Source organism: Rhinatrema bivittatum, chromosome 6 (genome assembly GCF_901001135.1).
Source record: "Rhinatrema bivittatum chromosome 6, aRhiBiv1.1, whole genome shotgun sequence".
NCBI lineage: Eukaryota > Metazoa > Chordata > Amphibia > Gymnophiona > Rhinatrematidae > Rhinatrema > Rhinatrema bivittatum.
The window spans coordinates 186037803-186053230 of record NC_042620.1 but is presented as its reverse complement, the minus strand read 5'-3'; the positions used below and the strand labels follow the sequence as shown (position 1 = coordinate 186053230).

General features: G+C 47.2%; 1 protein-coding gene across 2 annotated transcripts in view; it reads right to left on the bottom strand.

Annotated features, from left to right (window-relative positions):
* Positions 1 to 15428, bottom strand: part of CARF (calcium responsive transcription factor) — a 435125-nt gene that overhangs the window by 69716 nt on the left and 349981 nt on the right. For both annotated transcript variants that reach the window (XM_029606288.1, XM_029606289.1), the window contains one exon: positions 1033 to 1189. In XM_029606288.1, the coding sequence (XP_029462148.1) occupies positions 1033 to 1189 (157 nt within the window). The remainder of the gene's footprint in view (positions 1 to 1032; positions 1190 to 15428) is intronic.

The window sequence follows — 15428 nt, the reverse complement described above, 5'->3', positions numbered from 1 at the left end:
AAAGCTTTCCATCTCCAGTGTCTGCTCTCTGAGTCTAGCCTATCGCTGTGGTTCCCCACGGGGCCCCTCCCCCATGGGAGGAGTTATGAACACTGCGACTAAGAGTCCACACTCTGCCTCAAACTCAACACAGCCAGGGTAGAAAAAAAGCATTTTATCTTCATTTTAGTGACTGGAATATATCAGCTTTGGGAATGTGTGGCTCATCATATTTTTTATTTTGCTCACTACAGAAGGAAATATATTTCTGTTTCTCTTTCTCTGGTGTTGCATGGCATGCAGAGTCTGGTTTCTTGGGTTTCCAGTTCAGTTTTTGAATAAAGGCTCATGATGGCACCAGGATTCTCTTATTGAATCCAACTGAGCTGGAAGCCCAAAGGAGCAAGAGCAAACTGCTGGGTCAAAATAAAAATCAAAGCCCCTATATGTAACAAAGTCTCCCAACTCATGGTGTTTTATGTTGTGTTCAGGGTGAGGGGGCACTTTTTCACTTGGCCATAGGTGCCTAATGGCCTGGCTACAGCTCTGATACAAATAAATGTATTTTGCTACAATGAAAGCAGATACTTAAATCCAGTAGTGGGTTTAGCAAAGCGGCATTTGTGGCTGACAATCTTATGTACTCATATTAATATACTACAATACATTAAATTGTAAGTTTGAATTGCAGATCTTGAATGGTCCTTGTGGATTAGAGCCAGCTCTATTTTCCTGAGACACTGAGTAATCATTTTTGCCAAGGTCACTCTGGACTGCAGATAAACACAATGGAGTGGGTGTTCAGGGGCTCCTGGGAATTCCTTATTGACTCATTTTATGAAAACAAAGAATTTCTTACCATATGGAACAGAGTCTCTTAATAAGAAATTAGCATAACAACAGGTAAACAAAAGGAAAGGAACAACAAAGTACTGCCTGTATCATTCTGGTCATTATGCTACATCTACACGGTGCTGCAACAAGGAGGAAGTAAAAATAGTTAAGATCTGAGCAGAGATTGTTATAAAAAAAAAAAAGAAGAATTTTACTCACTCCAAAACCAGAACCTCTATGAAGTAAGACTGGTTCTTCATCCACAAAGGCACTGCTACCATCTTCATCCATGGTGACCGCAACGCAGCCCGAGTAAAGGAAGTAGAAGCTGTTGCCAGGTTGACCCTTCTTTACAATCACTCTGCTGCGTCCAAAACTGTGAAAGAGGAGCTGTCTCAAAATTCTTTTCTGTGCCAGAAAGCTGTGACTAAAGGAACCTGCCCAAGTTATTATGCCTACGATGACCAGAGAAGCAAATCCTTGAACTAAAGAGGTGGTGTTTCCAACTATTTCTATTTGAGATTTATTTATTTATTTTATTTAAAACAGATTTCCCGCCCTTCCTACATTCAGAGCGGGGTACAATGTAAAGTGTATACAGATAAAGATGGCGGGGGGGCGGAGAGGTAGATGCATATATCTTAGGATAGGGGGAAGGAAATCATAAGCATCTACGGAATGCTGAAGATGGTGTATCACATATTTTATATTTTTCTATTCTCTCCTGGAAAGTTCATCTACTTCAATGCATTTGAGTGGAAAATTAGTACATTCTCGTTTTTTCTCCCCTATATTTCCTTATTCTTCTGAGTTTTTAAAAGTTAGTATGCATGAAGCACAACACACTCAATTCTCCATTAAATATTGCCAACTTCTCTAGTCCTCCCGATTCTGCATATTTATTCACATATGAAAGTTCTTAAAAGGGACATTTTAGGGGAGAAAAAGTAGGGTGTCTTAATTTCCCACTGATATTCATAAGAATAAGGCAATTTTAAGAGGGCAACTCATTGCTAGAGAGGAAGAGTTTTGCCCACTCTACATCACAGTTCACAAGTAATGATCACCAGTAAAGAGTCCTTTTCATTAGGAGCTAGAGATGGTAGCAATTACCTTCTCTAAAAATTATTATTGCTTGCAGTGATTATTGTGTGGACAAATGTAGAGCTGCCAAGTGATTTAGTTTCTGCTATGAAATTTTAGACCAGTCTTGATTTTTTATTTTTTTTATAACTATTTAATCTGATACAAAATATACCACATACCAACAAATTCAAATTACAACAGTAATCTCTGTTTACAAAAGCACATGGGCTTAAAAATGACACCATAAATACTTGGTGAGACATGTAATTAGTGTGAGCCGTCCAATATTTCCCCCTTCCAAACCCAATACAGAGACCAAATTTTCTTATATATGTCTAATTTCTCCTTAAGTGCAAAAGTAAGATGTTCCAGCACCACAATCTCAGGTATTTTGCTCTCCCTGCAAGTATGAGGAGATTCTTTTCACATCTGTGCTACTGTCAATCAAGATGCAGACAGAGGTTAGTTAACTAATCTCCTCAATCCAGCCAAAGATGTCCTATCCCTCCAGAGGCCCATGAGTCTAACACCTATGACCAAAAATTATGCACATTGCCGTATTCCTATCACAAATGAATGTAATTGCTGATAAGAACATAAGAATATAATATATGCCATATTGGGTCAGACCAAGGCTCTATCAAGCCCAGTATCCTGTTTCCAACAGTGGCCAGTCCAAGTCATAAGTACTTGCAAGTACCCAAACATTAGATAAATCACAAACTACTATTGTTTATTAATTACCGTACTAGCAGTTTATGGATTTTTCCTCTAGGAACTTATCCATACCTTTTTAAACCCAGTTATACTAACTGCTGTAACCCCATCCTCTAGCAATGAATTCCAGAGCTTAATTATGCACTGAGTGAAAAAGAATTTTCTTCTATTTGTTTTAAATTAGCTTCTTGCTAACTTCATGGAGTGCTCCCTGGTCCTTCTATTATCTGAGTAAATAACTGATTTACATTAACTTGTTCAATTTGTAGACTTCTATCAGATACCCCCTCAATCATCTCTTCTCCAAATTGAACAGCCCTAACTTCTTTAGCCTTTCCTCATAGGGCAGCCGTTCCATGCCCTTCATCATTTTGGTCGCCCTTCTCTGCACTTTCTCCAGTCCAGCTATATCCTTTTTGAGATGCTGTGACCAGAATTGCACAGAGTGTTCCGTGTGCCGGTCGCAGCCAGGCCCTCTTACCCTCTGCAGCCTAATCCAGCATCTAGCTCCAATTCCTTCGTTGCTGTAGGCCGCCGGCTCTGTCCCCGGGCTGTCCCCAGTGCTCCTGGTTCTACAATGGACTCCTGTGCTCCACAGCGGGCCTCTCCACATGGTCCGTGGAGAGACGCAGCCATCCAGCGTTGCGCCCCCTGTAGGCGTGCGTGCATCTCTGCTTCCTTTAAAGGGCCCACCGCGGGAACTTGGCTGCAGCCCTGGATGATGACGTCGCTGAAGCTCCGGTATATAAGGCCGGGCTCAGCTCCTGTTAGTCACCTTTGCAACAGGTCTCCACACTAGTTGTGTACTTCGTTGCCTCCTGGTGATTCCTTCGTGTTCCTGGTTTGTCTTCTTCGTTCCTGTGTTCGTGCTACCCAGCTTTCCTTATGGACTGATTTCCTGGGCCCGACCACTGCTTTGCCTGACTACGCTATTGATCGTCTCCTGGACCCGACCACTGCTTTGCCTGACTACGCTACTGATCCTCTCCTGGACCTGACCACTGCTTTGCCTGACTACGCTATTGATCTTCTCCTGGACCCAACCATCGCCTTGCCTGACCACACTACTGATCGTCTCCTAGTCCAGACCTCCACTTCGCCTGACCATGCTACTGATCATCTCCTAGTCCAGACCTCCACTTCGCCTGACCACGCTACTGATCATCTCCTAGTCCAGACCTCTGCTTAGCTTGACCATGCCATTGCTTCTTTCCTGGACTCAACCTCAGCCTGCCTTGTCACTTTCTCCATGATAGCCACGTGCCCTGACTTCAGCTTGTTCCGTGATGCTCCACTGTCTTCGCCCTGGACTTGGCCTTTCAGGCTTCGGCCTGTTCTTGCTCGGGTGCACCCTGTCAGACTTTGGTTCCTCTTGGCGCCTGGGTCTCCGGGACTCCGCCTCGTCCAGTGCAGACTCTTCAGTTTCACCATTGCTGCCTCTAAGCTAACCTCTCCATCCACCCATTGACGACTAACATGGAGTCCCACCTAACTCCAGCCGGCCCTGGTACCCAAAGGCTCAACCCGTGGGGAACAAGAGCTGTGTTATTGTTTGTAAGGATTTTGGGTGGACCCCTGGATTCTGTGGCAGATGACCATGCCCATGGGGGAAGGTCCCGTGAGGGGTCACAGGTCAGGCTCAGCTTAGGACACACACACAGTTAGATCTTTTATTAGACAGTAATGGTGAACCACCAGAGGTGGTGGTAGTGAGCTGGAATATAGCCCGGCTGGGCTTGTAGTCCCTCAGGCTCTGGAACAGCGATCCCACAATGGCTGTGCTGTAGTGGAGAGAAACTGATATCACGCAGCGGTCTCTCAGTATGGAGCACAGGAGCTGAAGTAAAGGCAGGCCCTCGAGGAGCAAGTACCTGGTTCCAGGGAACAGCTCTGAGAGAGATAGATGGTAACTCACAGATGGTATAGGCAGCGGTGTCTTCCAGGCAGAAGTGAAGTCCAGGTAGTGAGTCCAGGAACATGAGCCCTCGAGGAGCGAGTACCGGTTCCAGCAGCAACCTGAAAGAGAGAGGCCCCTGAAGAGTGGGTACCCCAATAGAGTAGTCCAAGTGGAGGCAGAGTAGCTAGGTTCGGAGAACGAATCCCATCCGAAGGAGTTCCCTTGCTAACTCTTAAGCTAGCAATCGCGTAGGCTATTTGTATCCTGTATGCATGAAGTCATCACAGGGGGAAGCCCCTGAGGTTCGCGCCACTGAATGTACTTGAAGCAGGGCCGCATGGCGTGCGCATACTTAGGCAGCTGAACAGCATGGCGGGAGGCAGCGCCCAAGCCGGTCCGGGGACGCCGGAGAGGATGGCAGGAAGACGCCGGGGCAGCCAAACATCCGACAACCGCAGGAGGAGTCGCCAAAGAGGTAAGGAGGGCGGAGTGGAGATGTCGGGCAGTGACGGTCGCAACATTACCCCCCTTCAAAGGGCGGTCTCCTCTTCGGGTACCAAGTTTCGGTTCTGAAGGATGCGCAAGGTGAAATTGACGGAACATCTCTTTATCAAGGATGTTAGCTTGAGGCTCCCAAGAGTTTTCTTCGGGGCCAAAACCTTCCCATGAAAGAAGGTATTCAAGTGTGTTGCCTCTTCTTCAAACATCAAGAATCTCTTCAACCTCTGCGTTGATAACTGGTGGTTCCTGAGTCTTGGAAGAAAATTTGCTGAGAATGAGCGGTTTTAAGAGTGAAACGTGAAAAGCATTATGGATGTTGAGTCCAGGTGGTAGCTTCAGACTATAGGTGATGTTGCCAAGACGTCGGAGGATTAGAAATGGTCCAACGTAGCAAGGAGCGAACCGAGTGGAGGGTAGCTTCAGTCTTAGGTGTTTGGTAGATAACCAGACTTTATCTCCAGGTTTGAAGACTGGTGCTTGAGAATGGTGAGCGTCATAGTATTTGTATTTATTTATTTATTTTAACATTTTTCTATGCCGTCGTTCAGTGGGTACCGTCACAACGGTTTAAAGTAAGGCATAAAAATGATGCTAAAGTATATCAAGTTACACAGGTGCCATTAATGTTCAGTAACATAGTTTGTAAACAATATTAATTGGTAAGTGTAATAAATCATGTCCATTTGTCATTGTAACAGTTTAGGATACGAGATTAGCTTTACCATTGTACTTTTATCCTTTATTGATGAACTAAAAAAATGAAACAAACTAAAATAACAAATAAAATAAAATTACACACATATTGATTTTGGTTATGTTTATGATTGTTCAATTGTTTGTACCTGCATTCCCCTTCTTAGCACGATCACTCGCTTTGTTCAACATGTCCTTTGTCTGAACCCACAGGTTATGGATTTCATCAGCAGTAGCTTGAGCTGCTGGGGACATCACTGAGAGCTTCAGTGTAAGTGGCGGTGTTGGAGAGTGTCCATATAACACTTCAAAAGGTGTTGATCCAGTTGATGTTGCTGGATGAGAGTTGATGGCGAATTCAGCCCATGGTAGCAGTTCGGCCCAGTTATTCTGAAGGGAACTGACGTAGGCATGAATGAACTGCTTCAAAGTTCTATTCATCCATTCTGTTTGGCCATTTGATTGCAGATGATAGGCTGATATGTAGTCTAGAAGGATGTCAAATAACTTGCACAAAGTCCTCCAGAATCTTGCCGTGAATTGAGATCCTCGGTCAGAGACAATGTGACTACTAGGTAGGCCGTGAAGGCAAAATATGTGCAATATGAAGAGCTTCGCAAGCTCCAAGGCTGAGAGTAAGCCAGGAAGCGCCATGAAGTGTGCCATCTTACTGAAGCGATCAACTGTTACCCAGATGGTATTCATTCCTCCGGAAGGGGGTAAATTGACTACAAAATCAGAAGCAATGTGTGACCAGGGCCGTTTCCTGGACGAATTGGGCATGTAGGGACATCGTGGCCCGATTGACCACAATACATGCATAACCCATGCTTCTTCCGATGTCTTCTCTCTTTGGAAGTCAAATGTCCATGACCAAGTTGCATCGGTTCATTTTCACTGGCAGCAGGAATTACTGGAACCATCCGAGGTGCAGGTTTAGCACTCGCCTCTTTCAGACCAGGTTTCTTAATAGGCCGGAGTTCTTTCACCTTATCATGAAGGCGGTGATCAATCCGAGTGGCCAAAGCCACTAGTTCGTCCAGCGAGTCAGGTGTTTCGCGAGCGACCAGCTCGTCTTTTAAACAAGTATCCAGGCCTCTGAAGAAGAGGGTCTTCAGGCATTTGGGGTCCCAGCAGAGTTCTGTAGCAAGAGTCTTAAACTCTATTGCAAAATAAGTCAGTGGTCGGTTGCCTTGCTTCAGGTCCACCAAAGCAGAACCGGCAACAGTAACTTGAGCAGGATCATCGAAAATGGATTTAAATAAGTCCAAAAATCCATCTATGTCCTGCAAAATAGGATCCTTTCGTTCCCACAGCATAGACACCCAAGACAGGGCCCTTCTATCCAGATAGGAAAGGATGTACGTAGTCTTGGAGAAAGCTGTAGGGAACTGAGAAGGCTGTAGAGCAAAATGCATGCAGAACTGGTTTTAAAAGCCCCTGGTCTTTCGAATCTCTCCCGAGAAACGAACTGGAGCAGCCAGCGGTACAGCAGTCTTTAAAGTTACTTCCTGTAACTGACCTTCATTTCTGGAAGTAGCGCCTTGGGTCTTCTGTGTGTGCAGCTGGTGAAACGCTGAAGTGAGCTTCTCCAATGCATCTTGCTGTTCTGAAATGCGCAGGGCCAGGCTGGTATGGCCTGCAGGGCATTGAGCTGTGCCGGATCCATGGAGTTAGCAATCTGTTATTGTTTGTAAGGATTTTGGATGGACCCCTGGACTCTGTGGCAGATGACCATGCCCATGGGGGAAGGTCCCGTGAGGGGCCACAGGTCAGGTTCAGCTTAGGACACACACAGTTAGATCTTTTATTAGAAGAGTAATGGTGAGCCACCAGAGGTGGCGGTAGTGAGCTGGAATATGGCCCGGCTAGGCTTGTAGTTCCTCAGGCTCTGGAACAGCGATCCCACAATGGCTGTGCTGTAGTGCAGAGAAACTGATATCGTGAGTAGCAGCAGTGAATACAGAGTTCAGGATTAGAACCTCGTTGGTAATGTATTCACGCAGCGGTCTCTCAGTATGGAGCACAGGAGCTGAAGTAAAGGCAGGCCCTCAAGGAGCGAGTACCTGGTTCCAGGGAACAGCTCTGAGAGATATAGATGGTAACTCATAGATGGTATAGGCAGCAGTGTTTTCCAGGCAGAAGTGAAGTCCAGGTAGCGAGTCCAGGAACTTGGGCCCTCGAGGAGCGAGTACCAGTTCCAGACAGCAACCTGAAAGAGAAGAGAGAGAGAGGCCCCCGAGGAGCGGGTACCCCAATAGAGTGGTCCAAGTGGAGGCAGGGTAGCTAGGTTTGGAGAGCGAATCCCATCCGAAGGAGTTTCCCTGCTAACTCGTAAGCTAGCAATCGCGTAGGCTATTTGTATTCTGAATGCATGACGTCATCACAGGGGGACGCCCCTGAAGTTCGCGCCACTGAAGGTACTTGAAGCAGGGCTGCGTGGCGCGCGCACACTTAGGCAGCTGAACAGCATGGCAGGAGGCAGCACCCAAGCCGGTCCGGGGATGCCGGAGAGGACGGCAGGAAGACGCCGCGGCAGCCAAACGTCCGTCAGCCGCAGGAGTCGTCGCCAAAGAGGTAAGAAGGGCGGAGTGGAGACATCGGGCAGCGATGGTCACAACAGGCTGGTATTGGTGAAGCTCCAGTTGCCCTCTGTCAGTCAGCCCACTCTGCCTATCGACGGTGGGGACCCATAGGATCCTTCCTACGGGTAGCGTCAACCCCACCTCGGCCCAAGGGTCTACGTCCTGCGCAACACAGAGTATTCAAGTTCTCACCATGGAGCGATACAGAGGCATTATAACATCTTCTGTTTTATTTGCCATTCCCTTCCTAATAATTCCTAACATTCTGTTTGCATTTTTGATCGCCACAGCACACGGAGCCGACATTTTCAATGTATTATCCACTATGACACCTAGATCTCTTTCCTGAGTAGTAATTCCTAAGATAGAACCTAACATTGTGTAACTACAGCAAGGGTTATTTTGATCTATATAATTGTCCACAGCACCCACAGTATAATGGTTTATGTTACTATACTTGGTAAAGAGGATAGGCATAAGTTTACATACCAGATTGCTCATCCTCCCATCCTCATAACTCAGGATCTCCTCAAACCTCTCACACTCCTCAACTTCATTCTTTACCATAGTCAATTTCAAAATCCCTTTCTTTAAAAGCAAATATAAATATTGTATGTGTTTAGGTATCCGATATTGAACCAATACATTTTGGATAGGTTTGAGATGTTGATCTTTAAATAATTAAAACATAGAAACAGAAATGTGACAGCAGCAAAAGACCACATGGTCCATCTAGTCTACTCATCCACCTAACTAATTTAGCTTTACAATTCCCATAAACTTCTTTAGAGATCCCCTGTGTTTATCCCATGCTTTCTTGAATTCAGATACTGTTTTTGCCTCCATTATCTCTACCGGGAGGGTGTTCCATGCATCCACCACCCTCTCTGTAAAGAAATATTTCCTTACTCCTGAGTCTACTCCCTTTCAACCTCATTCTATGATCCCTCATTCTAGAGCTTCCTTTCCTTTCAAAGAGGCCCGCCTCCTATGTATGGAAATCTTGGAAGTATTTACATGTCTTTATCTTATCTCCACTTATAAAGCCAGATCTTTAAAGCTTTATTTTGAATAGTTTCTGATTTGACAGATGCCTCAATTGTTCTGGTATTCTGTTCCAGATTTTTGGACCTGCAATAGAGATGGCTGACTGCTCTTAAATGTGCCTGATTTACGGCTCGATACTGTAAGGCCATGGTAGAAACAGTGCGGCAGTGTCAGGCGCACCCTTCCTCCCTGCACGCACAGTTCTCTTGACCTAGCGCCTGATACTTTCTTCTAATTGCATGCAAATGCATGCCGCGGCTGTGAAGCGTTAGGGAAGGGTTATGCCCGCGCAACCCATTTTACTGTATAGGCGCTTAATACAGCGCCTATACAGTAACCTGGGTGCGCTGGTACCTGTCATTTCAAATGTCATTTCAAATGACATTTGAAATGACAGGCACCAGGAAGTGTAAAAAACAAAATTTTTAAATACCTGTCGGAGGGCCGCGTGGGTCCAGGCGGCCGGCGGGCGGCAGGATCCGGGGGGCGGGTGGTCGCGTGTTAAATCTAGGCCGCGGGCGGGTGGGCGCCTGTTCCAGGCGGCGGCGGGGGCGGGTGGACGCGCGTTAGTTTCAGACGGCCGGCGGCGGGAGCCGGGGGGCGGGTGGTCGCATGTTAAATCTAGGCCGGGTCGCACAGAAGCACATTCATCCACCTGGATGAATGAATGCGCGCCTGTGCGACCCCTGCGATTCGGCGATCAAGGCGTGACGTCCCGATGCCCGACGTCACGGCATGTGACTGCCTTGAGCACCGAATCGCAGGGGTCGCACAGGCACGCATTCATTCACTGCCGGTGGGGGCTCCTCCGCCTGGATGAATGAATGCGCGCCTGTGCGACCCCTGCGATTCGGCGCTCAAGGCGTGACGTCACGACGCCCGACGTCACGGCATGTGACTGCCTTGAGCACCGAATCGCATTCATCCAGGCTCCTCCGCCTGGATGAATGCGCGTCTGTGCGACCCGGCCTAGATTTAACACGCGACCACCCGCCCCCCGGCTCCCGCCGCCGGCCGCCTGGACCCACGCGGCCCTCCGACAGGTATTTAAAAAATTTTTTTTTTTTTTCTGACAGGTTTTATGTGTCCCACAGCATTACATTTTCTCGATCATCTCTGTATCGCTTTTTTTTAAATTGTGTTTTATTGTTTTTGAGTATCTTAAGCGGTGTCGATGGATTTGTTACTAGACTCACAGTCCTAACACCTACTAGGGGGAGGCGGTAAACTAACACGTTAAGGCCGCAGCAAAACAGCGGGTTACTAAGGAGATAATATCAGCGCCCGTTACAGTATCGGAGGGGAATAGCTAATTCCTTCATTATACAGCTAATTCGTTCATTTACATGCTGCGTGCGGAAAGGGTTATGTGTCTATTTTACGAAGCGCTAAGGACGCGTGAAACTGGAGACTGTATCGCTGGATCGCCTTACTCGTCTGTATTGTGCGCTCCCAGCACGTTACAGACGGGGAATCTTTAACCGCACGTTACTGTATCGACCTGTTAGTGAGGGAATGGCTAGCAGACCTTTATTAGCTGACCTGAGGTTAGATTGAGGGGTATAGAATGTAAAGCAGAGCTCACCCAGGATGTTCCTGTGTTAGATTCTGTAAGGATTAGTACTTTATACTGGATCCTGTGTTGCACTGGAAACTAATTTAGCCTAGCTAGCAGAGAAATAATGTGGTCATATCTAGATTGCCCACTTAAGACTTGAGCTGCAGAATTTTACAGCAATTACAATGGTCTAAGGGTATTCACAGGGACTTCCAACAGGAGGGCGTTACAATAGTCACATACAGAGAAAAGAATTTATTGTAAAATCAATGGGAAATTGTCATATTCTATAACAAGTTTTAACCTTCTTAAAAAGTAACTTATAAAATCCTTTTTTCACTAATTGCTATCACAGTTTTGCCTGTTACACTAGTTCTTTGTGCCAAGGTTCAGCCTGCTGCACAGTCTTCCCTCCACTAGGAGTCCTCAGTGAACCTTGCCTATAGCTTTGTCAAGGACCTCCTCACTGGTTACACTATACCCAAGCCTCAGCCTCATTTAACCCTGCCTTGTCAGTACCTAGTTACCTCTTCATTGAGTCACCTTGGCTCCCTGACCTGGCCACCTTGTTCTCACATTCCTGTTTTGCCTTGTGGCCTACTCAAGCTTCCTGTCTTGCCTTGAGGCCTAACCAGGCGTTCTGCCTTGCCCAGGGGCTTCTCTTGATCTCCTGCTTCAACCTGTGGCCTCTCAGGCCTCCGTGCCTTGCTCTTTCACCTCCCAGGCCTCCTTTACTCTCTGGCCCCCTGGGCCTCTCTGCCTTACTTTACAGCCTCCAGGCCTGCTAGGTTGTCATACCCAGCCTTGTGTCCTGCTAGGCTTCACTGTTCATTGTTGCCTGTTCTGACTAGTCCAATCCTGTCCCTGCCTAGTCTAGTCTTGTCTAGTCCTTGTTCTGTCTTGTGCCTCCCTGTCCAGTTCTTTGTCTGTTTCCCAGTCCTTGCCCTTGTCCCCGATTCAACTGGTATACTATATGCAGTCCCCAGCTTGAGCCTGTATCCAATTCCTTGCTGGAGTCTGTATCCAGTCCCCAGTCTAAGCCTGCATCCAGTCCCCAGCCTGAGTCTGTATCCTGTCCTAGCCCATGCCCAGTGTTATGGTTTAGCGGTGTTTGGGTGGATTCTTGGGTACTGTGGCAGATGACCACGCCCACGGGGAGGAGCCCCGTGGGGAGCCACAGTACTGGGCTAGACACAGGATGCACAAATACAGAATTAGCTTTTTTATTGTACTGCTTGATGTGTACCACCAGAGGTGGCAGTAGTGAGGTGAGCCAGAGGTAGCAGTCCCGGGACCCTTGGCAAAGGGAACCCTTCTCACCACGTTGGTATAGGGAATTCCGGTGTAGGTTTCCCATGCAAGGCAATGCTGTAGATGAGACAGACTGAGAGTTAGAATACTCACTAAATGGTAGCTGTAGGTTAGAGATTCCACCAGGCTGAAGTAGATGGTACAGGCACCGAGGCAGGGAGAGCAGGCCCTCCAGGAGCGAGTACCTGATCCCAGTAAGGCACCTGAAATAAAGCAGAGGGCCCCTGAGGAGCGGGTACCCAGATTAGACAATACCCCGAAGGGCAGAGAGAGAGTTTCCAGCGGCAGAGTAGTTTAGACCGGCCGAGACCAATCCATTGCTAACTCAATGAGCTAGCAAAGAAGTACAGGCTATATACCCGGATGGCGTGACGTCACTTGAGGAGGATGCCCTTGAGGTTCGCGTCATAGCTGGAATAAAGACGTGGGTAGCGCGCACGTGCGCACCCTAGGAGGCCCTTCGGAGAAACATGGCAGGAAGCAACGCCATAGCTGTTCCGGGGACGCCGGAGAGAGCGGCTTGCAGATGCAGCGGTAGCCATCTTCCCAAGGCTAGCGGAGAGAGCTGAGAAAAAGGTGAGGCACAAGGGTCAAAGCTGTCTGAGACCGACGGACGCAACAGTACCCCCCCTTCAAAGGGCCCCCTCAGACCTCCTACCTGGTCTTGGTTTCTGAGGATGCATTCTGTGGAATTGTTGAAGCATCTCTTTATCCATGATATTTGCCAAAGGTTCCCAAGAGTTTTCTTCAGGTCCATAACCCTCCCATGACAGGAGGTATTCCCATACTCTGCCTCTCTTTCTTACGTCAAGGATTGCGTCTACCTTGTATTCAATGTCTTCTTCTGCATCAACTGGTGTAGGTTCAGGTGTCTTGGTTGAGAACTCACTAAGGACTAGTGGATTCAATAGTGAGACATGGAATGCATTATGAATCTTCAATGCTGGTGGATGCTTCAGACTGTATGTGAGATTGCCTAGTCGTTGGAGAATGGGAAAGGGTCCAACGTAGCGTGGAGTAAAACGAGCTGAAGGTAGCTTGAGTCTTAAATGCTTTGTGGATAGCCAGACTTTGTCACTAGGCTGGAAATCTGGAGCCTTGTAGTGATCAGCATCATAGCCTTTCTTTGCTCTTTGTCCTGCTTTATGAAGCATCTCTTTGGTCTGAGTCCATAGTTGTTGAATATCTTTGGCAGTAGATTGAGCTGCCGGGGACAACACTGACAGTGGAAGTGGTAGTGTGGTAATGGTAGTCGTCCGTAGACCACTTTGAATGGTGTTGATCCAGTTGACGATGCTGGATGAGAGTTGATGGCGAATTCAGCACAGGGCAACAGTTCAGCCCAATCATTTGACTAGGGGGCACTCCATGAAGTTAGCAAGTAGCACATTTAAGACTAATCGGAGAAAGTTCTTTTTCACTCAACGCACAATAAAGCTCTCAAATTTGTTGCCAGAGGATGTGGTTAGTGCAGTTAGTGTAGCTGGGTTCAAAAAAGGTTTGGATAAGTTCTTGGAGAAGTCCATTAACGGCTATTAATCAAATTTACTTAGGGAATAGCCATGCTATTAATTGCATCATAGGCATGGGTAATTGCCAGGTTCTTGTGGCTTGGTTTGGCCTCTGTTGGAAACAGGATGCTGGGCTTGATGGACCCTTGGTCTGACCCAGCATGGCGATTCCTTATGTTCTTATGCCCACATAGGCACGAATGAACTGCTTGAGTGTCCTATTCATTCTCTCCATTTGCCCGTTAGACTGTGGATGGTATGCTGAGGTGAAGTCGAGAGAGATATCAAACGTTTTGCACAATGCCTTCCAGAACTTAGCTGTGAATTGGGCTCCTCGATCAGAGACGATGTGCTTGGCATGCCGTGTAGGCGAAAGATGTGCGTGATGAAAAGCTTTGCAAGTTCCATGGCTGTGGGTAAGTCAGGGAGAGCCACGAAATGAGCCATCTTTGAGAAACGATCTACTGTTACTCAGATCGTGTTGTTTCCTCCTGAGAGTGGTAAGTCTACCACAAAGTCTGTGGCAATGTGTGTCCATGGCTTGTCTGGTACTGGCAAGGGTTGAAGTATGCCCTAAGGACGACCGGGTGGCGGTTTCTGTCTGGCACAATTTGAGCATGAAGCAACGTAGGAGAACATATCTTCCTTCATGGTGGGCCACCAATAATACTTCTGCAGTTTAGCCAGAGTTCTGCGTTGACCAGGGTGTCCAGCCAGTTTGGAGTCGTGAATCCATGCAAACAGCTCTTTTCTTAGGTTCTTGGATATGATGGTTTTACCCGCAGGTATTGGGTGAGTAGCTGACAAGATAACTCTTTCAGGTCGAAGATATGCTGAGGTTCATCTGGAACGTCCTCGGAGAGGAATGACGGAGATAGAGCATCTGCTCTGATGTTCTTATCTCCAGGGCGGTATTTCAGCACAAAGTCAAATCTGTTGAAGAACAGGGACCTTCTCGCTTGCCTATGGTTTAGGCGCTGTGCGTGGCAGAGATACTCCAGGTTTTTATGGTCTGTAAAGACTGTGATCTGATGTTGTGCTCCTTCGAGCGAAGGGTGCCACTCCTCGAATGCCATCTTTATTGCCAGGAGCTCTTTATCTCCTATTCTGTAGTTCTCCAATGGTAAGAAGCGACGGGAGAAAAATGAGCACAGGTGTAAGGCCTTAGCACGGCCCCTATGCCGATGTCTGAGGCATCGACCTCAACGATGAAGGGTCTAGGCATGGCTTGTTCGAGAAGGTGTCCTTCAATTTCTGGAATGCTGTTACTGCCTCCGTAGACCAATTGGCAACATTGGCACCTTTCTTCATCATAGCTGTAAGCGGAACAGTTAGTGAGGAGTAGTTCTTGATGAATGTTCTGTAATAGTTGGTGAAACCCAGAAATCATCTGAGAGCCTTTAGACCTGTGGGTTGTGTCCATTTCTTAATGCTCTCCAGCTTCTGTGGGTCCATCTGGAAACCTTGGTTGGAAACTACGTACCCTAAGAAAGGCACTGATTCCTTGTGAAACTCGCACTTAGACAACTTAGCGTATAGACGATTCTCGTGGAGTCTTTGCAGCACTCTTTTGACATCCTCCAAATGAGTGGTCATGTCTTGGGAAAATATCAAGATGTCATCTAAGTATACAACGTCACATTTGTAGAGAAGGTCCCGCAGAATGTCATTCATCATGTTTTGGAAGACAGCCGGGGCATTGCACAGGC